Source organism: Pygocentrus nattereri, chromosome 4 (genome assembly GCF_015220715.1).
Source record: "Pygocentrus nattereri isolate fPygNat1 chromosome 4, fPygNat1.pri, whole genome shotgun sequence".
Lineage (NCBI taxonomy): Eukaryota > Metazoa > Chordata > Actinopteri > Characiformes > Serrasalmidae > Pygocentrus > Pygocentrus nattereri.
The window spans coordinates 37,063,595-37,086,367 of record NC_051214.1 but is presented as its reverse complement, the minus strand read 5'-3'; the positions used below and the strand labels follow the sequence as shown (position 1 = coordinate 37,086,367).

General features: G+C 39.7%; 2 protein-coding genes across 2 annotated transcripts in view; one reads left to right on the top strand and one right to left on the bottom strand.

Annotated features, from left to right (window-relative positions):
* Positions 1-16: 16 nt before the first annotated feature.
* On the bottom strand, positions 17-9,068 carry cpsf3 (cleavage and polyadenylation specific factor 3). The gene is made up of 18 exons (XM_017682281.2): positions 8,864-9,068; positions 7,695-7,758; positions 7,524-7,621; positions 7,306-7,434; positions 6,774-6,951; positions 6,588-6,677; positions 6,296-6,446; positions 5,472-5,647; positions 4,961-5,119; positions 3,758-3,904; positions 3,522-3,674; positions 2,732-2,840; positions 2,546-2,644; positions 2,187-2,281; positions 1,352-1,439; positions 806-872; positions 603-699; positions 17-460 (listed from the first exon to the last, which is right to left on the bottom strand). The coding sequence occupies exons 1-18, from the start codon at positions 8,932-8,934 to the stop codon at positions 359-361; spliced, it is 2,073 nt and encodes a 690-aa protein (XP_017537770.1). The 5' UTR covers positions 8,935-9,068; the 3' UTR covers positions 17-358.
* A 913-nt stretch (positions 9,069-9,981) lies between these two features.
* asap2b (ArfGAP with SH3 domain, ankyrin repeat and PH domain 2b) overlaps positions 9,982-22,773 on the top strand; it is a 31,805-nt gene continuing 19,013 nt past the window's right edge. Inside the window, exons 1-2 of the mRNA XM_017682291.2 lie at positions 9,982-10,449; positions 20,746-20,818. Coding sequence (XP_017537780.1) covers positions 10,324-10,449; positions 20,746-20,818 — 199 coding nt within the window. The 5' untranslated portion in view covers positions 9,982-10,323. The remainder of the gene's footprint in view (positions 10,450-20,745; positions 20,819-22,773) is intronic.

Sequence of the window (22,773 nt, the reverse complement as noted above, 5' to 3'; positions counted from 1 at the left end):
AAACACAAGAATGTTGTGGGGTAGTGAGGATTTTTTTAATTAGGTCAACATACTGATCTATAGAAATCAGATCTCTTTACCTTGAACTTAAAAAAATGAGAAACAAACTTGACACTAATGCACTATTATATATATCCATTCAAACTGAATTTGCTTTCTTTAATTCAAACATTTAAGTATAGACACAGTGTCTACAATGTTGAATTACAGTGTGTCAGAGTAGGGGATGGCTTTCTGCTTCTTTCAGGCTTGTATTGTCTCAGTAGTAACAGGGGTTGAGCAGCTGTCTGGACTGTTGAAAGCTAAGGTTGTTGGGCCAAAGACCAGGTCAGAACAGGAAGGCACCTGGACATCTTATTTACATCACAGGGTTCATAGCATCATACAGCCTCTGCACGGCCAGCTCTACCATCTCTTTTAGAGACTCATCATCTGCACTGCTGTCCTCATACTCCACCATCTGCACACACAAGCAGGGTTGGACTTGTAATAGTTGTTACCCACATATGTATGCATGCATCCCCACTCCCAAAAAACAGCAACTGTCTTGGTGTTTTACAATAACTGGTTTAAATTAAATGGTGACAAAGCCTGATACTCACCCTAGTCTCTAGGTTGACATAGACAGTCTTGCCATCCACTGTTATAGACAGATTATTTTTGTCCTTTAAGTCTACACACTCATCACCAAACATGTCTCTGCAAAGTGGAGGATAAAGCGTGCAGAAAAATTATTATTATAAATGCATGTCTATTACATCAAAGTGCATAAAGAATTGTGAAGAATTTTATGAAGGCCTCTTACTGGAACATGATTTGCAGTCTGTTCTGGAACACATCTGGATCCACCTTCTCCTCACTAGGTTTTATGGCTAGAATAAGAAAATGACCAGATGAATCTCATACATCACGGATTTACAACCCACTGTTTAAATCTCCCTATAGTATAGCACCAATCAATCTGGGACTATGTAGGCAAGCAGATGCCATCAACACAAGACAAGTTAAATCACACTGCAAGCTTTTCTCAAAATGCAACATCATATGGCAACTGATTGTGCATTCAGAAGAATGCCAACTCCCCAATTTTGTGTACGTGAGCCAACAGTCATCCATCCACTATAAAGAGCAAAGCCATCCTTTCCACTCTTAGAACAGTAAGACCAAAAGGGCCTTTTCTGCTCTCTTGCAGAAATGGCTATGGATGGCTGTGAGAGTGGGACTTCAGCCTTCTTTAGCCATATTTTAATATAAGTGTAATAAAACCAGCATGTGCTTCCTTTTTCATGCAAATGTTGCCTATTACTGAATATTTTATTTCTCCTATTCTTGACTAAAAATATATACTTACCTTTTTGAGCTTTTGGATTTGACTGCACCTCTAGGACCACTGTAGTGACTGCATCAGCATACATATCATTCAAAGGGTTAGAAACCCACTGTGATAATACAGACACAAACTTAATTTAGCATCCTTATATGCATTAGTATTACGTATCATGCATTAGAGATCTGCTCCTAGGGGTGGGCAATATGCCGATATTGACCATTGTGATCAATTCCATCACACTATGCCATTATATGCTTTTCTGAGCATATTACGGATTTTGTAACTATATAAAGAACACTGACTGTTTCATTACAAAGACAGAATATTTAACTGTATTTTAAATGCAGCAGTTTGTGAAACATTAAAATGCCTAGAAGTATTGTGACATAATTCTGCCGCACTGATCACCCCCATCTGGCACAAATATGTCAAGATTTCGAAAACACCATTTATATAAATATAAATAATATAAAAAAACTCAATCTCATGAAAAATGAAAATAACTCCTGGAATTAGTTGGAAAATAGACTATCATGAATATAACATGAATCTATGGCCCTTGTGGGCTTCTACAGTCAGATGTTGAAATCTTGAGTAATACAGCCCCTGGTCATACATCACTCGCCATTTCCGATAAGTATTTGATCTATGACAGCAGGACTGGCACGTCGTCCCATTAAGACATTTACTGCTTCTGCAATAATCCCTGTTAGGGTTCAGGTTTCAAGTTTAACAGTACCACTCGGGCCTAGTCGGGCTGGGTCTCAGAACTCTAGGTAAGGGTTGGGTTTGCCCTTCAGCGTCATGCCTGTGCAGACCTCTACTACGTATCCAGCATATGATTATCTGCTCTCACCTCCAGTAGGACCATGTTGCCATCATGAACCAAGGTGATGCTGTTAAAGATCCTCAGTGTGGTTTTCTCTGCTGCCTCCACCTCCTCTACATTCCCTTAAACATAAGCAACAATACACATTTTGAGCTGTTGGGAAGATGGCCTATATTAGATCAGGCTTCAGTTTCCTCACATCACAAGGCTGGTGGTATTATAGACCCTTCTTTTAATTACACTGTCAAAAAACAGCTTTACAGAAATCTAGGTCCAGAACCCTGTTCAGTAATACAAGGGCACTGGCATCACAAAAACTTTTTCATTTAAAGTCACATACTAGTATTCCACACACTCACAAACACACACAAAATCACAGTAAGTACCTGCCAAGTAGCATAACTGGTTGTGCAGTAAAGGGAAGGGTCCAGTGAAGGGAACGGCCTGAGTCTGCTTCACTGTGCTCATAGCCAGATCTGTATAATCTAAACAGAAAAAAAGAAACATAACATTAATGCTCTAAAAAGTCTGATTTGTATAAAATATATAGCACTGAAAGTATGGCAACCTACTGGAGAGGTCAGAGGGGGTGAGGATGTGGTAACTGAAGTTGCGTTTCACCAAAATCCCAGAGACCCTCTGGCCCTGTATACACTTTTTATCAGCAAGTGAGCCCATCACCTGCAGAGACAAGACACAAATGATAATAAAACTGGTCAGTTACCCTAAAAACAAATATACCAACTACAAATACATTTCATGATAAAATGTTCGTACATCAAAAATCACTAACAGCGATAACAATAACATTTCATGCTTAAAGGAATATAATCACATTTCTACAAAAATGTGTCTTGCATTAACATTTATTAATGGAATTCATCAAGTGCTGTTTGTTTCTATTATAAGCAGGTTTCAAGTCAACTTCATTGCCTTATATGATTTTATATGAATAGTCATAGTTTCTTCTGTTACTGTCAAGCTTTATCATCTATCTGTAAAGCACTTTGAACTGCTACCAGTATGAAAAAAAGTGTTCCATAAATAAAGAAATTTACACTGTAAGATACAGGCATAAAACCATAAAGCAACACTATTACATTGCAGCATTTAATGGGCATGGATTTCAACGACAACTGGACTTTTTAAACAGAGACTATGAGGACATATTCATATGTAAATTCAAGCACTGCGCTTTCTTGAGAGGTTTATGCTCGTAGCATTCCTGTTCTTGCCAGACTGTCAGCTTTCACGCGGCACAGTTACACTAAAATATGCTGGATAGAAAGGTTTTTAAAAAGCTGGCATATTCCTTTAAGGAGCAGGAGAAATGTACAACACATAAGTGAACAAAGTTCTCACCTTGGCCAGTTTCTCTCCCCTAAAGTTGAGGGTAACTGCCTCAGTGTTGCGGGGATTATGCACCTCAATGTGAACCTCGTCGTTGTCTTCATACTCTCTAATAAGGGCTGCCTTTAGACGTGCCATCTCATTCTGCTCCCCATGCACCAGGATCTGAACATAAGGTAAGAGTTCAAAAACATGCACCAAGTGATAATGGAAAAAGAACAGAAGTGGCATCAAATAATACATCTTACCACATGGGGTGGTTTGAGTGCTCGAATGAACTCGCTAGTCTGCTGGTAGTCAGTGTGAGCCGAGAAGGAGATGTAGTCTACAGACATCTTCAGCTGCAGCTTCTGGCCTGACATGGTGGTGATCTCCTCTGGCTCAGACATGATGTGCTATACAGAGCCGATACAACAGAAACATAAATTAAACAGTTAATTGCATAGATTGAAGCCAGATACTTTTGCTCTAGTGAAACTAAGGTTAAACAATAAAAACAGAACATTTGTTGGTCATACCGACCCAGTGCAGCAATGGTTCAATGTCAGTGCAGTAGCGTAAAAATTTGGGAGCACATACGTCTACCTAAACGATGAACTAACCTAACTTTGTGTAAATAGACCACAATATAGAAATATGTACACATATGCAGTTGTGACTGCCAAGTGTCTTTTTTTTCTGAATTCATACAAACACTTTCATTTTATAGTAAATTAGTTTCAGTTAGTTTATGTTTATGAACAGAGACCTACAGATCAATACAGTAAAGGAAAACTCATTTGTGATCCTGAGTTTAAAGCAAGTTTTATTCAACTTGTAACTAAGTTGTAAATAAATCTTAAACTGAAACTTTGCTTGCGTGTAAAAGTGATTTCAGAGCCACTCTGTTCTCCCTGATGGAAACTGTTTGCCTTCAGTGTTTTGTACTTATGATCATTTTAATAGACATCAGTGTCAGACTAATTGACATTCTATTAAAAATAAAAATTCTATTAAAAGACTGGTTTACCAAGAGAGACACTGTAGGATTTTCACCTAAAATGAGTTCATGAAGCGAGTCTTGTTACAAAAATGACAATAAATTATTGTTATAAAATAATAATCAGAGCCATAATTAATCTTTTAGTAGTTTTACTTTGGATACTTAAGTACATTTGAAGGCAAATACTTTGTACTTTTATTCAAGTTGAGGTCTAGAGTAAGGAGTTCTACTTTTACTGGAGTAATATTTTACCTTGGGTATGTCTACTTTAACTCAAGTACATGATTTGTGTACTTCGTCCACCTCTGCTTATTAGTTATATCAATATGAGATCAGGGAAGTCAGCACTTTGCATAAAGCAATAACATCTCATGTAAAAAATTTCAACACTACAGAAAGTATTATTAGCTAAACACATCAGTTTATGTGGCAGGTCAAGGTAAATGGAAACAGCATGTTACATATATACCTTAGCAAGCGTTCCCTCCACACAGTAGCCAGCAATGATAACGCCATTCCTCTTGTCAGTGCACCAACTCTCAAACAGCTCTCTGGAGAGACCACTCTGCATCATACCAGGAGATGCCATCACCACACTGGGACCGATGTCATCAAAATGGTCCATGCTCTGGAGAAGACAGAATGTGAAAGTAAATGGTCTAATCTCTGCAAAATTAAAGAGACAGTGACCAAGTTTAATTGACTGGCCTGGTCTGGCTTGATTCATGCAAACATGACAACCAATTTACATAAAATGGTGTTTGTATTATATGTTTTAAAATTGCCCACTGGCTGAAATGGTGATATCAACTACAATGAGCTGGTTTAACACATGGGTATTGAAGTCTAGCCTTGGACAACAAATTCCTTTAAAATTGATTCTTAATCACTGCCTGACAAGTTACAATGAGGTAACAGGTCCACTGCCCCTCATTACACGCCAATAACCCAAACTTCAGGGAAATGGTTAAGGTGCCCACCTTGAGGTTGCTGATATGCTTGAAGACAAAGGGGTTGTTGATGTTGATAGCCTTGCGGATCTTGTCGTTCATGGCGTTAACATACGTCTGGTACACAGCCATGCACTTTTTGGCCAAGGACGAGGCATAGTAGATAGGAATGTCGTGAAGCTCAGGATGATTCTGCCAGTACTCATCTGATTTTGGCAAGAGACAGAATTACAGTAACACTGAAATTTCAGTATGAAGTTAGAGAACATGCTCCATTATTTATAAGTAGAGATGTCTAAGGGTCAATAATCTTATCAGGTGCAAATACTTATACACTGGAACACAAGAAGTCAAAAGAAAATGTGATGTAGTTAAAAAAAAAAAGTTACATAGACAATCAGTATATCTTTTTTGGTAACACTTTGCCTAAACCCTCCTACCTAACAATGATAATCATGCAACAAACATGTCATGACAATTGTCGTATGCTGTCATGAGAGGTTTTTCAGTGATTTAACAGTGTCATGTTATCATTACCAGCATTTGTCATGGCAGATTTGAAAATGTTTGATGTCATGATGGTAAGAGTACACAGCTGTTTATGGGATGGTTATGTCAGTCACGTAGAACGTTTCCAGCATTTTCTCTACATTCAATATTCCAATTTTTTTTCTCTATATACTTTCTGCCAAGTACAAACATGTGCATCCCTGACTACAGTAAAGCATAGGCTCAATTTCAGTGGGAAACTATAGACAGGAGAAAAAACTTTCTTACATTTACACCAATATCAATGTAATAACTCTTACTCAAATATCAAAATTAGTCAGCATGTGCATCCCTACTGTTCTCACCAAGGATAAGCAGCAGCTCCTGGGCTCTGCCCAGGGCAAAGACAGGGATGAGACAGCGCCCTTCCCGATTCACAATGTCATGAACTGTGTTACAAAAGCGGGCTTCTCTTTCTTCTCTTTTCTCATGGATGTGTGTACCGTATGTGGACTCCTGTAAACAGGAAGGGAAGGGTAAACTATGGTTTGTGAAAAGAAGACCGATAAAGCATGGACGAACAATACCTAATCCAAAGTCAGTAAAGGTAACTGCTCAATCCCAGGATAAAGACACAATAAAAGCGATGTTACTCACAGTGATGAGGATGTCTGGTTTAACACTAGGAATCTCTGCTGCCATTAGATGTCTGTCTTCTTGACGAGAGAAGTCTCCTGTATAAAGAAGCTGTTAATAATAAAAGAGAGAGAGAGAGGTAAATAAGCTCTATTATACTCAAGATCTGAAAGAAAGTACAGAATGAATGAACTTCACTTCACCCACCTTTACACCTGCAATCTCAATCATGAACATAGCTGCTCCCAAAACGTGGCCAGCATGGTAGCACCAGAACTTAATGCCAGCCACCTCTTTCACTTCATGGAAGTTTATGGTCTCAATCTTGTCCATGCTCTCCTCCAGGTCTGTTTCTGTATACAGCATGTCATCTGCTGAAATATTACTACGGATGAAAAGGAAAATAACATTAGTTTTACGTGGGGAGGTAGAGCTGAATCATTTTACTACAGGATTACTGTAGCATTTTTGACCAAACCGCACTCATTACAATTTACAGCCCACAGACTCAATGTTCTGAGTCATACCTTTGAAAAAGGACAATACATGTCAGCTTGATTTGGGGAATGAAAGTAAATGCTTCTTCAAGCATCCATACTTAAGAAGAAAAAAAATGTATTTTTCAGAGAATATGATGAAATATTTACCAACATGGCAATTAATATAACCCAGGTTAATTTCTAAGGTTAATTATAAAAGTAAAGATGCTACATAAGATCACTGCAAAATCACTGTGTACCTGACTTTGACGTAATCTGAAAGTAGCCAGCGGTAGATGGCTTTGGTTGCATGTGTCATAAAGGTCCTTCCTTTAAAGCTTGTTTTCTGTAAAAACCATGGCAATGCCCCACAGTGGTCCAGATGAAAACTAAACAAGAGAAGAAAATGTTTTCAAAATATGTCACAGTTGTAACTAAATCTATAACACTCTTTCATTAAAAAAGGAAAAGCACTTACTGGCTGATGAGCAAAAGATCGATTTCAGCAGGATCAATCAGATCAATGTAAGGCAGTGCGTCCATTCCCTCTAGGCCAGGATGGATGCCACAGTCCAGCTGCAGAGAAATAACTTGTAAGTCACAGTCAAGGCATTTCAGAAGGAAAAGAGCCATACTGTAATAAACCTACCATAATTTTACGCCCCTTAAACTCCAAGATGATGCATGATCTGCCCACCTCTTGACCAGCGCCTCTGTAAAACGGAATAAAGGAAGAGGCAAAACAAATGAGCTGCGATGTAAAGTTGTTTCTAGGGAACTAAAGAGGCAATCTGTCCAAAAGAAATAATTTAACCACGTTGTGAACCTGCCTACGTAAATCATACAGTTGTGCCAGAAGAGTCCAGACAGTAAGACGTTCTGATTTAACCCCCCTTCAGATGGTGCACCTTGAAGGTGAGAGGAACTTGAAAGTAGGAAAAACTACAATTGCAGTGGCATGAGCTGTTTAAAATGTTCTCAACCGCTAGCTAGCTATGATTATTCTGAATATTCCTTCTCTATTTGTGAAAAATGATAAACAATCATGATTTCTGACAAACCAGTGGAGACGAGGGATGCAAAGATGAATGACAGAACACTACAAAACAGACAACGCGCTAAATCCTAGTTTTCGGCCACAATGCCCATTTCAATATATTGCTAAACAGCTGTTCCCTGCTTTTTACTACACCTTACAAGGTGCAACAGCTTAGTCATGTTAGTTGTAAACTGTTTTTACATGTGGATAGACTACAACCGTCTTCTACTAAAAGTGTTGTGACTTCAGTGAAATATTGAATCAAGTAGAAGTAACAATAAATAAGAAAATGAGCGAAGTAAGAGTCAGGCCGAATTCAAGCACCAATTTCCGCACAAGAACTGTTATTAACTGTTGTTAGCTAGGTGGGCGCATCAACTAAGTTAAGCTGTTGAAGTACTGTCACCAACAAAACAGAGGTGGATAAAAAGTAATTTCCTTAATAAAAGGAAACTTTTAGTACAGAAGCACAAGTGCCACGACTTAAAAATACTCATACATCCATCTTAATCGTACATAAAGTGTCTGTAACCACGTAAATACAGGTACTCGCCACAGGCTAACAGGCTACGTGACTGAGCTAAGGCTAATGTACATGAGGCTGACAGTTGGCTTCATATTCGCCAGCTTCTTCTTCGAATTATCCAGTTCCACCTTAAAAGGTGCAGGTTTACATGTTGGTGCTGCAGCATTTAAGGCAGAAGGGGGAATTCGAAGACGAGGCTGCCGAAGACGAAGCCAACGGTCAGCCTCGTCTACATGAGTTTGAGTGAACTCACAGAGGTCTAATGAGGAGCTGGTCACTTTCCTCAGCGGGCACCGGCACGTCTGCTTTACGCTTCGTAGCCATATTTACAGTAAAAACTCGTAATGTTTGGTGAATTTTCTAGTTACTCCATGTCGAAATGAACGTTAAACTGATATTAAAAAGACAAAAGCGTGCGCGCTCAGTTCTGAGCGTGAAGTCCAACAACAAGCAACACCATCCGGTGTAAGGCGCACGGATTTCAAAATAAAGGTCTGCGTTTTATAGTAAACTGAAAATTTAGAGCTGAGGATTACAAAAGTCCCATGTCGCTTTATAAAATGATGACTACACTACGTTTGATCACTACAGTACGTTTTCAAAAATAACAAACGGTTACACCGTTACAGAAACGGCGTGCTCTGAGTGTAAATATAAGGTTTATTAATCTTTGCAGCTGTTTATTATTTCTTTGCAGCTAAATTGTAATCAGCGTTACAAATTCAGCCTGGAATAAAATAAGGGATGGTGTTCAGCAGTAGTTCTGTCTGGAATATCCTTTACAGCATTAGAACTGCTGGGACCATATTTTACAGTGCCCGTTCTTTCTGGACCATCTTTAATAATACCAGTTTGATTGGATTATGTTTTACAGCTTCTCTAATTGGGCCATTTTTTATTTATCATATTACTTTGTTAGGGACATCTTTTACAGTACCATCCAACTGGATTTACAGTACCAGTTCTGACTGGAACATATTTTACAGTAACAATGCTGACTGTAATATGTTTTACAGTACCAGTTCTGAGTGGAACATCCTTCACAGTACCAGTTTAGACTGGATCATCTTTTACAGTACCAGTTCCAATTGGAACATCTTTTAAAGTAACACATTCTGACTGGAAGATATTTTATAGTCCCACTTATTACTGGAACATCTTTTACAGTACCAGTTCTTACTGGAATATATGCTGTGGTACTAGTTCTATTTGCAACAGCTTTTACAGTGCCTGCTCTGATTGGACCATTATTTACATTACCCATTCTGATTGGTCCGGTTTTACAGTACCTGCTCTGATTGGACCATGTATTGTCGGTATGCTGTACTGTTGACCCCCCGCCTCTTCGGCTCTGTCTGCGGTTCCCACACACAGTAAGGAGTGCTGGGCAGGTAGGCTGGGCTTCAGGAAGGGGGAAGGTGAGCGCACGGAGTTAAATGGAGTTGTAACTCGGCGCGGTGAACTGGAATAGCCCGCCCGTCTTTTTGGGGTGTGATGGAGTTTTTTGACCGCTGCTCAGAGACTGCTGCTCGCCGCATCTGTTTTTATTCACTCGTGTTGAGGAAGAACCGCGAACTCTGTGAAGAAGTTTAATCACGAATAGACTCGGCAGCGGGTCCTGAACTGTTCGCAGCCTGGTTGCTGTTTGGTTTTTGGGGAAAAACAGTGAACAACCCTGTCTAATCCTGATCGCGGTTAAAGAAGATAACAGCCATGCCAGACCAGCTGTCAGTGTCTGAGTTTATGGACATTACCAATGAGGACTATAAAGCTCCCACGACTTCCATTTTCACCACCCGAATGAGCCACTGTCGGAGTACAGTGGCCGCTCTGGAGGAGGTGAGTGAGTAACTTTGGACTCAGTCCGAAGACTTTTAGTAAAACTATGAAAGTGCTGGAAGGAAGTGCGCCTTTTGTGCACGGGCTGGTTGTACCTATGGGCTGTTGTACTGTGAGAGCTCTCGTCCTCGGCGAGTGTTTAAATTCTTTGCCCAGAGAGGAAAGGAAAATTACTTCCTTCTTGTGAAATGAAAGGTTTCTCCATCCCAGTTTAGCTGGAGGTGAACCTCGCCCACAGTCCGCTGAACCGCTGGACTACTGCGCAAAAGAAAGCTTATTCTTATGAAGACAGATATATATATATTTGGAGATATATTAGAGTTCTTACATATGGACGTCTGCGCTGAAACACTCTCTGTTGAACCACTACGGAAATCTGATATATGGCCATATATGATAAAGTTTCAGGCGTGTTTTTCTAAATATATGTACATATATGTTATGTATGTCTTTTACAGTACTGGTTTTAACTGTAACATATGTATATAAATTATTGGCTATATTTGCATTATTTATACTGTATACAATATAAATAATACACTGCGTATGCATTATACATTGTATATATGTGTGAGCATATATGCATAATATATGTATATTTATTATGTATTACATATGTCTGATGCATATGTCATCAAAATGAAATACACCTGCAACATATATGCAATAAAAAATAACTTATATAACATGCAGCTAACATATACGAGTAGCACATGTCAGAATAATGCATTCTGTCATATATTGGTAAATATATATGTTACACATGTTTATACATGGTAATACATCACTGAAGTACATGTCCCATAGTTGAAGTTTCAGGTTGCCATGTATGTCACATATTGTGCATATGTGACTAATATAGGTTATAAGGGAAATCCATATATGCTAATATAGGTCATATATTTTCTAATCTTCATATTGCCCTATATCAGATTTCTGTATGGGAAGACAACAAGACTTTCTCCATGATAAGTAAACTGGACTGCTAAAGTCTACAAGCAGATGCTTGATCATCGTTGCCATTTAGTGGCCTCTTATTAATCTTATTCAACAGATTTTTAGTCAGTTCTGAATGCCAAAAAGTGAATTTTAGGCAAACTATGATGGGCCGATATATTATCAGTGCCTGTTGGATCCATAGAAAACAGAACAATGTATGAGTGACTACGTTGGCTTCCCAGAGTGTACTTCCTAGATCCTGTAGTTAAAAAGTCCAGTTGTTTTTGAAATGCAACGCCTAGGCCTATGTCAGGAAACTGAAAGCTGTGTTTTGCGTGTTAAATTTCTTTCTTTCATTTTAGACAAGAATGCCCAAAGGCGATGAGCTTAAAAGTCTTTTGTAAGTAAAAAAGAAGCAGTTTTAACTATTATAGTAAGACCTTTCACTGGCAAAATGACCAGCCTGTGAACTTCCATTTGCACTGTAGTGTATGGTTAAACTGGAATGTGAACTGCTTTGTGAATATGAAACAAAGATGCAGGGTCTCTGTGGTGAATATTTGCCTGTTGTAATTGCATCAAGAAGTTGGTGTCAACTAAGCGGCCAATGTGGTTTTAATTTGTGAGCCATTCCATAAGGTCCTGTCCTCTGAAACATATGTCATGGTATTTCTGTGATACTTGCAGTCTCTTCAATTAGGTGTCAGCATCTGTTTTAGCTGTTGTTTTGGGCTCACTATGAGGAAGCGATTTCTCAGACAGCTGATATGAGAGTCCAAAGCGGTGCTTTGACTCCAGTTTACCCTATTTGAGTTAAGCCAAAAGAGGAAGTGCTAGTCAGGTCATTCAACTGTCAAGTAATGGTAAGTCAAGGTGATCAGACTGCAGTATAAGCTTGAAAATGTTGGGGCATTCATTTGAGGGTCAAGATGCAGTGGCCTTGCTACCAAGTGGGCCTCATTGTGAGCTACTTTTTTCATTTCACTGTGATGTTTATGTTTGTATATTAGAGCTGCACAATATGCCATAGTTTGTATTATCTCCATAAAAAAGCATTGCCAAAAAAGCAAGACACTGCCCCCTCCCTGCCCGCACAGAGGCCTAAGATCACCATGGCCAATGGCAAGTGTAGGTTAGAGGGGGTATAAAGCCTTTAGCATCAGGCTGTGGAGCAGTGGAACTGCAGTCTCTGGAGTAATGAAGGACTATCCTTAGGATGAGTTGGAGTGATCTAAAACTAATCATCCAACATCAGTACTGAATGCAGTCAGATCCTCACAGCAATGTTCCAGCATCTTGTGTAAAGCCGTTCCCAGAAAAGTTGAGGCTGTTACTACAGTAAAGGGGGTGGCAAACGTCTTACTATCATTGGGGTGTAATAATACACAAAATTCAATTTGATACAATACAATGATGTCTCAGTATGACACATTTTTCAATACAGTATATATAAATAACATTTTCAGGTCTGATAAGATTTTCAGCTCTGAGAACCCTGAAAATCACATCCTCTACAATTTATAATGGAATCCATGTATTAGTGTGTGGTTTCATGCATAACATAATCCCTGCCCCCTCCCTGCCCGCTTTACTCTGAGAGTCTGCTTTGAACTGCCTAGTTTCAGTCAGTGCTTTCAATGAAAACTGATAAGTGAGAGACCTTCAGAAGAAAGTGAGGGGCCAATACAGTTTTGAATAGCAATATACAGCTTTAAACTCCTTTTTCCAATACATATTGCATTTCTTACAGCTGTAGTATCCACCATTATGATTGCAATATATTTTTATTGTAATCATATTTTATTTGTATTGTGCTGTCCTAGTGAGAGTGTGTGTGTGCCAGGGTAGTTTGAGTGTTCACCTAATTCACTGCATCAAAACATAGACATTGTGTTTTAGTCAGGCTGTGTGCAGCGGTTAGTTCCCTGAACAGACACAGAGGAAAGATGGTTGTTAATTGTGCTGATTGACGTGTTACACTCCCCTTTCCAGTTCTTCCACTGTGCTGAGTCCTGCTGAAACCTGCCTCTGATGGAAACTCCTAGTTTTGTAGATTGCTCTCTGTCTCTCTCTCTCTCTCTCTCTCTCTCTCTCTCTCTCTGTGACTCTCTCTCTGTCTCTCTCTGTGTCTCCCTGAAATGTGTTCCCCTAAGGCTCTGATTGCCCAAGCTCCTGTTTTTACATGCCTCTTCTCTTATTTTCTCTCTCTTGCTCGCTGTTCTTCTTCTTTGTTTCTCTGTAACTCTTTTTTCTGTCGCTTTCCCTTTGTTTTACTTTTATCTTTGTCCTTCTCTTTCTCTCTCTTGCTCTCTTTCTCTCTCTTTCCCTTCTTCGTTGTCTCTCTATATCTCTTTCTCTCTCTCTCTCGCTCTCTCTCTCTCTCTCTCTCTCTCTCTCTGTCTTTCCCTTTCCCTACTTTTCAGTTCCCCTTGGTGCTCTTTCTGTCACTGTCACTCTCTCTTTCTCTTTACCCCTCTCTCTCTCTGTTCCGCCATGTTTGTACTCCTTCCTCTCTCTGAGTGTCAGTAGGTTAATTACTAACTCTTTCATACTTCCTCAGTCTGTTCAGCACTAAAGCAATCCTATAGCAACTGTCTGTGTGCTCAGCATGCATGATCAGTGGTACATTATGCTAGTGTAATTGTAAATTGGTGGATTTAGTGCTGGCTGGTATTGATAGAAATAAAAGTTTGCATTAATAAAGTTAATGAGCCAGTACTTTAATGATGGTGTTTCTATACCCTGGTCCAGGAGGCTCACTGCTCTGCACATGTTAGTGTTCCCAACATACTTGATCCAACTAATCCGCTTATTAACAACCCCTTACTGAGCTGACGTGGGTGTTTTAAAGCAGGAAAAGCACTAAATGTCCAGAGCAGTGGGCCTCAGGACCAGGGCTGGAAAGCACTTCTCTATGCTAACAAAATATCTTGACAAATCAAACAATTGGTACAACTAAACTGAGGTTGACTTAACATTTATTGTCCATTTTTTGGCAATGCAGACATGTCCTTTGCAAATGTGTTAAAATGCAATCATCATGAATTTTACTGAAGATTTCAGTATGTAAAGCCTCCTTTGGGCTCCTCTGACACAGTCTAAACCATGACTGATGTTTTACATAGCGTTTGGCATCATTTTGGACAGTTTTACCTTCTAAGATTTTGCCTTTGTTTCAAGGTTTTTTTCTGAATATTTAGAATGATATTTTGCTGGGGTTTGTACAGTTCATTGCTGTTGAAATATATCTCTTTCAATAACATACATGGCACAACACCGAGGCAAGTCCTCCTAATGCTGGTCAATGTGTCATATAGACAAGTGTCTATCATATAGTGATACTACTCAATAACAAAAATGTAGTTAAATGCACTGTATGCCATTTGCTGCATGATACACATAATTTTGAAAGAACAGTTCAGTGCGGCAAATGTGGTTAATGTTTACAAGACAGCTTAAGGTCTTGGAAACAAGAATAGGTTTCATACCATGATTGTCTTGCACTCTGGCACAATATGTCTAAATCTGTTAACGCACAGGCAATTGGCACAGCATTAAAAAAAAGTGTTGTTTTGGCCAGCAGCCCTCTGTTTGGTATCATGTGTTAACTGTTTTCAAAGTATGACTTTTGACTGGACAAAAAAGGAAAAACTGTATTCTGTTCTGCTGCTCTCAAAATGACAGAAAAAAGTAACCTTAAGCTGTCTTGTAAACATTAACCACATTTGCCGCACTGAACTGTTCTTTCAAAATTATGTGTATCATGCAGCAAATGGCGTACAGTGCATTTAACTACATTTTTGTTATTGAGTAGTATCACTATATGAGAGACACTTGTCTATATGACACATTGACCAGCATTAGGAGGATTTGCCTCGGTGTTGTGCCATGTATGTTATTGAGTAACTGTGACTGTGCTTGGCTGTTCTTAACTCCTTCCTCAAGTCTGAGACGATTCCTACAGCATGACTCACCCCAGGCTTACTGCATGTAAAGGCATTTGTATAGCTGAAGGAAAGGAGTTAGTGTGTATTATCTAAGAGTTCTAGAAGATTGCTTATTACTTAATGTCTTTGATTAATCATAATGCCTATGAAGCAACAAGGCATCATGATAAGGCATTAAAGGTCCCATATATTACATTTTTTGTCTATTACTTTTTCTCTCTATGACTTTTTTTGAGTTTATACACCAAAAACAGTCATAATTGGTTTTACACAACCATTTTCCAACCTCTTTTTATTTCTGATTACTGGTTTTGGTTACTGGGTCTTTAAGACTGATATATGTAAATAAGCTCTGTTCTGATTGGCTGCCCTGCATTGTGCCTTATTTAAAAAGCAGTCACAGCTCATACAACCCCAATTCCAGTGAAGTTGGGATGTTGTGTAAAACATAAATAAAAACAGAATACAATGATTTGCAAATCCTTTTCAACCTATATTCAATTGAATACACTACAAAGACAAGATATATAAGGTTTAAACGGATAAACTTTATTGTTTTTTGCAAATATTCACTCACTTGAATTTGATGCCTGCAGCACATTCCAAAGAAGTTGGGACAGGGGCAACAAAAGACTGGGAAAGTTGAGGGATGCTCAAAAAACACCTGTTTGGAACATTCCACAGGTGAACAGGTTAATTGGAAGCAGGTGAGGGTCATGACTGGGTATAAAGGGATCATCCCTGAAAGGCAACAAGCAAGGATGGGGTGAGGTTCACCACTTTGTGAACAATTGCGTGAGCAAATAGTCCAACAGTTTAAGAACGTTTCTCAACATGCAATTGCAAGGAATTTAGGGATTTCATCATCTACCAGCCATTAGGGGTGTACTTTGTGTACTTCTGGTGCTGGTCCCAAGCCCGGATAAACGGTGAGGGTTGCATCAGGAAGGGCATCTGGCGTAAAACTTGTGCCAAAACTATCATGTGGATCGCAAATATGATTGTCATACCGGATCAGTCGAGGCCCGGGTTAACTACGACCGCCTCCGGTGCTGTTGACCAGCAGGGTGCCAGTGGAAATTGGACTACTGTAGGTCGAAGACCATCAAAGAAGCGAGAAGGAAGGCGGGTTAGAAGGCAGCGAGAGAGAAGGAAAGGCAGGAGTGTGGAGGATAGAGTAGGGACTCTGAACATAGGGACAATGACTGGTAAAGGCAGAGAGCTTGCAGACATGATGGAGAGAAGGAAGGTAGATATTCTGTGTGTCCAGGAGACCAGATGGAAAGGAAGCAAGGCCAGGAACATTGTAGATGGATTCAAACTGTTCTATCACGGTGTAGAGAGGAAGAGAAATGGAGTAGGGATAATCCTAAAGGAACAGCTTGTGAAAAGTGTTCTGGATGTAAAGAGAGTGTCAGACAGAATCATGAGCCTGAAGTTGGAGGTTGATGGTGTAATTTTGAATGTGGTCAGTTCAGATGCACCACAGGTTGGTTGTCAGTTAGAGGTGAAAGAGGAATTTTGGAGCAAGATGGATGAAGTGGTAGATGGTGTCCCTAGAGAGGAGAGATTAGTGATTGTTGCAGACTTCAATGTACATGTTGGTGAAGGGAACAGAGGGGATGAAGAGGTGCTGGGTATGTAGGGTGTGAAAGACAGAAATGCGGAAGGTCAGATGGTTGTAAATTTTGCAAAGAGAATTGAAATGGCTGTGGTGAACACGTATTTTCAGAAGAGGGAAGAACACAGGGTGACATACAAGAGTGGAGGGAGGTGCACACAGGTGGATTATATCCTTAGCAGGAGATGCCACCTAAAGGAGATTGGAGATTGTAAAGTGGTACCAGGGGAAAGTGTAGCAAGGCAGCATAGGGTGGTTGTCTGTAGAATGAGATTAGAAACAAAGAAGAGGAAGAGAGTGAAGATAGAGCCAAAGATTAGATGGTGGAAGCTGAAGGAGGAGGATGGTTTCATGCAGTTCATTGAAAAAATTGCAACAGGCCCTTGGGGGCAGTGAGGAGCTACCTGAGGACTGGGAAACTACAGCTAAGGTGGTGAGAGAAACTGGCAAAAAGGTGTTGGGTGTTTTGCCTGGTCAGAGGAAAGAAGACAAGGAAAATTGGTGATGGAATGAGGAAGTCTAGGAGAGTATTCAGAAGAAGAAGGCAGCTAAGAAAAAGTGGGATAACCAGAGAGATGAAGGAAGTAGGCAGAAGTACTGTGAGGCTAGTCACATAGCAAAAGGAATGGTGGCAAAGACAAAGGCTCAGGCCTATGATGAGCTGTATGAGAGGCTGGACAGTAAAGAAGGAGGAAAGGGCTTGTATCGTTTGGCTAAACAGAGAGATAGAGCTGGAAAGGATGTACAGCAGGTTAGGTTGATAAAGGATAGAGAGGGAAATGTACTAGTGAGTGAACAGAGAGTGTTGAGTAGATGGAAGGAGTACTTTGAAGGACTAATGAATGAGGAAAACGAGAGAGAGAGGAGGACAATGGGGGGAGAGATAGTGGATCAGGAAGTGATGAGAATTAGTAAGGTGGAAGTGAGGGCAGCTTTAAAAAGGATGAAGAATGGAAAGGCAGTTGGTCCAGATACAATACCTGTGGAGGTATGGAGATGTTTAGGAGAGAAGGCAGTGGACTTTTTAACCAGGTTGTTTAACAAAATCCTGGAGAGTGAGAGGATGCCTGATGAGTGGAGAAGCAGTGTACTGGTCCCCATTTTTAAGAACAAGGGGGATGTGCAGAGCTGCAGTAACTACAGAGGTATAAAGTTGATGAGCCACACCATGAAGGTATGGGAAAGAGTTGTTGAAGCAAGGCTAAGGCGAGAGGTTCAGATCAGTGAGCAGCAGTTTGGTTTCATGCCCAGAAAGAGTACCACAGATGCAATTTTTGCGTTGAGAGTGTTGGTAGAGAAGTACAGAGAAGGTCAGAAGGAGCTACATTGTGTCTTTGTGGATCTAGAGAAGGCACATGATAGGGTGCCAAGAGAGGAAATGTGGTACTGTATGAGGAAGTCAGGTGTAGCTGAAAAGTATGTTAGGGTGGTGCAGGACATGTATGAGGATAGTGAGACAGTGGTGAGGTGTGCAGTTGGAGTGACAAATGGTTTCAAGGTGAAGGTAGGGGCTGTCAGGGCTGATGTGTGACAGAAGGATAGCAGCAAGAGTGAAAGGGAAGGTTTACAAGACAGTAGTGCGTCCTGCTATGATGTATGGTTTGGAGACTGTAGCTCTGTCTAAAAGACAAGAGGCTGAGCTGGAGGTGGCGGAGATGAAGATGCTGAGATTTTCATTGGGAGTGACAAGGATGGACAAGATTAGAAATGAGCAGATCAGAGGGACAGTGAAGGAGGAGCAGTTTGGAGATAAAGCCAGAGAGGCCAGGTTGAGATGGTTTGGACATGTGTTGAGAAGGAATAGTGGATATATTGGTCAAAGAATGTTGGAGATGGAGCTGCCGGGCAGAAGGAGAAGAGGTAGACCTCAGAGAAGGTTTATGGATGTAGTGAAGGTGGACATGGAGATGGTTGGTGTAAAAGTAGAGGAGGCAGTGGATAGGGCAAGATGGAGGCAGATGATCCGCTGTGGCGACCCCTAAAGGGAGCAGCCGAAAGAAGAAGAAGAAGAAGATCATCTACAGTCCATAATATCATAAAAAGTTTCAGAGAATCTGGAGAAATCTCTGCAAGTAAGCGGCAAGGCAGAAAACCAACATTCGATCCCTCAGGCGGCACTGCATTAAAAACCGACATCATTCTGTAATGGATATTACCACATGGGCTCAGGAACGCTTTAGACAACCACTGTCAGTGAACACAGTTCGTTGCTCCATCTACAAGTGCAAGTTAAAACTCTCATGCAAAGTGAAAGCCATATATCAACAATACCCAGAAACCCCGCCGGCTTCTCTGGGTCCAAGTTCATCTGCGATGGACTGACACAAAGTGGAAAAGTGTCCTGTGGTCTGACGAGTCCAAAGAGGCCAAAGAGGAAAAGGACTGTCCAGATTGTTATCAGCGCAAACTTCAAAGCCAGCATCTCTGCTGGTATGGGGGTGTGTTAGTGCCCATGGCATGGGTAACTTGCACATCTGTGAAGGCACCATTAATGCTGAAATGTACATACAGGTTTTGGAGCAACATTTGCTGCCATCCAAGTAACGTCTTTTTCAGTGACGTCCTGCTTATTTCAGCAAGACAATGGCAAGCCACATTCTGCACGTGTTACAACAGCGTGGCTTCATAGTAAAAGAGTGCGGGTACTAGACTGGCCTGCCTGCAGTCCAGACCTGTCTCCCATTGAAAATGTGTGGTGCATTATAAAGCACAAAATACGACAACGGAGACCCCGGACTGTTGAGCAACTGAAGTTGTACATCAAGCAAGAATGGGAAAGAATTCCTCCTACAAAGCTTCAACAATTAGTGTCCTCAGTTCCCAAACGCTTATTAAGTGTTGTTAAAAGGAAAGGTGATGTAACACGGTGGTAAACATGCCCCTGTCCCAACTTCTTTGAAACATGTTGCAGGCATCAAATTCAAAATGAGTGAATATTTGCAAAAAAAAAAAAAAAAAGTTTATCTGTTTTAACATTAAATATCTTGTCTTTGTAGTGTATTCAATTGAATATAGGTTGGAAAGGATTTGCAAATCATTGTATTCTTTTTTTATTTATGTTTTACACAATGTCCCAACTTCACTGGAATTGGGGTTGTACACAACTTATAACTTCTGTGTGAATGGGTGATGCTAAACTGCTATAGGCTGAAAAGATAGGTGTATGTAAATAAGTTGATTTTCATCACATCACAAAAACAAATCATCACAAAATCAACAAATCAAAATTATTTCTTGTGTATAGACGCTTTGGACTGAGATGTAAACGATACGTTTTGAAACTTTAAAGGAAAGCAAGGAACAGGTGGGCCCTTTACATTGGCATTGAACATGGCTCGTAGACTGTCTGGTGCAATGAATTGTTTCCAATATTGTCTTCAGTAATTCTCCCATTTATTTCTTGTTATTCAAATTTATTAGGGATGGTCAATAAATAGAGATGATTAGAGTTGTAAAAATGTATTGATTCATCCATCAAAAGGTGGTGATTCATCTGAACGTGTTTCAGACTTTTAGAATGGATTGATTATAATAATATCCAATACAGGTGTTCTTTTTATAACCAAAATGAAATTTAAAAAAATGTTTTGGTGGATTGTTTTACTGTGTATTGTGTAAACAGTTCCCTCAATCACATGTATGTCTACTGTGTAAAAATGATTCTGAATCTCATCAATCATTTCAAATCTGATTTCATCATATTGTTTCCTGTTGAGAAATCTTTCCTCCTTGCCATGTTGCTGTCTGCATCTCTCTTGTAATAAACAAACCAAACATTGTGTGTTTCAGGCTCTTGATGCAGACCGCAGTGTTCTGAGCAAAATGAAGAAGTCGGTCAAGGCCATAAACAGCTCTGGGCTCAGTGAGTATGCGAAAAGATCAGTTGTCCTATGTTTAGCACATGTGATTATGTCAGTCTCACAGCTGCCTCCACTGTAGATTTTTCACTGGAGGTGGACAATATGGCAAAAATGCATCATAATAATTCATTTTTGTACCCCAGCAAAAGTAGGGCCACATTTAAAAGATGCTATGAGATGTGCACAAATAAACTGTGCCTGAAAAAAAATTTCAGCATACATGCAGTTGTTTTATTTTATAGAAGTACCAATGAGATATACTCACAAAAGTGCATTGTGACAATTTACAGTATTGAGTACCTTTTATTTATTTCATATCCAGTCATCATGACCATTAAGTTATTCTGGACCACTGTAAGTGTCACCACAGTATTAAAGCTTTCATCTTTGGGAGATAAAAGAAAATCAAGCGCCACTCGCTTCAGATCTGAAAAATCGACAGTTTATGTCCATCCTTCCACTGTGAGAAGACTCAACGCTATGAGTGTGAGGATGTGTAGCTGTGAAGAAGCCCTTATGAGGAAAAGGAAGTAGACCGAAAATATCATTTACACATCAGTAAAAGCAGCTGCTAGTGTTCTGAGAACATGTGTCATGTATTCTGAATGTACAGCTGCAGCTTTGGTTAAAAGCAAAGGTGAGATTAAAAGAAGTCTATTTCAAAATGTCAAAGCAAACTTAAAACATTACTTCCACCTATACCCCTGGTGTAAAGCAGAAGATGCAACCAACTTCTAAGACTGAACTTTAGAGGTGCGGAAAAAATATCCCTCCAGATTTCTTTGAAAAACTGAAAGCAAGCCTCCTGAAAACATTACTACACAGAAACGATAGACAGACTAAATACTGAACATTTTGGTATTATTTTTAGTTGTTATTGCTTCTATGTAATTTCATGTTAAATGCATGTTTTTGACCCTGAAAAATGAATAAAGTGAACTTAATGGCCATTTTGACTGTAAATAAAAGGTGGTCTCTGACTTTTGCACAGTACTGTATATCAATAATGATAACATATCGACACATGATCATAAACTGCACAGATGGCTTTGTCTATACAGTCAGCTGTTACTCTAGTCAAGGAGAAAGAAAGGAGATCTCTAAAAAAAGACACGAGTTTAGCTTTTCATTCCATTCATTCCATCTGTACATACAGCTACCTGTCTCAGCAGGCCCCTCTCTCTCCTCCTCTTTCTACTCACTAGCTCTTTCCCTCGCTCTCATCACCATTTATTCTGCTGTTCCCCTTTAATCGCTCACTGAAATCCCTTCAGTTATTATCTGTCTAGGTTATTGACTTCAACACTTTCTCACAGCACAGTTTTAAAGGCATTAAAGGAGCTGTTAGGTAAAAAACCAAGTGCAGCCAATGTTACCATTGTCCTAAGTGTAGTCAGTCAAGCAAGACAAGTGTGTTATCTAAGTTAGCTTTTTTAGTTTTGTACTGGAATTAATGCAGCTAATACTAATGTAGTGTAATGGAAGGGTATGCACTAGTTAGCATTCTGCAAATGACATGCCTTGTTTTAAGTTATTGCACAGGTCCCTCAAACCACGTCAGACTGTTAAATAGTCTCAGAGAGACTAGACTGTGTGGTTTCTATGTAATGCTGTTACCTTAAAAATGTACAGTTCTGACAAAATTCAGGTTTCAACATGACTGCTAGTACTGCTTTAGCTAAGCGGCACACGTAAAGGGGCATTCCACTTATTTTTCAAAATTTCAGCATAATTCAATAGTTGATATGTAAACAAAGTCGATCATATTAATTAGAGTTGACATACACATTCTATCCAAACTTGATGACTCTGATTTCTTAACAGTGGTGGTGATGAGAACCAGGGATTGTTATGCATACAACGCAAACATAGCACTTTTATTTACTATATAAAACGATCAGTGAACCCACTTGTCTTCTGAGTTCTTATATGTTGCTAATAGTACAGTAGGCAAATT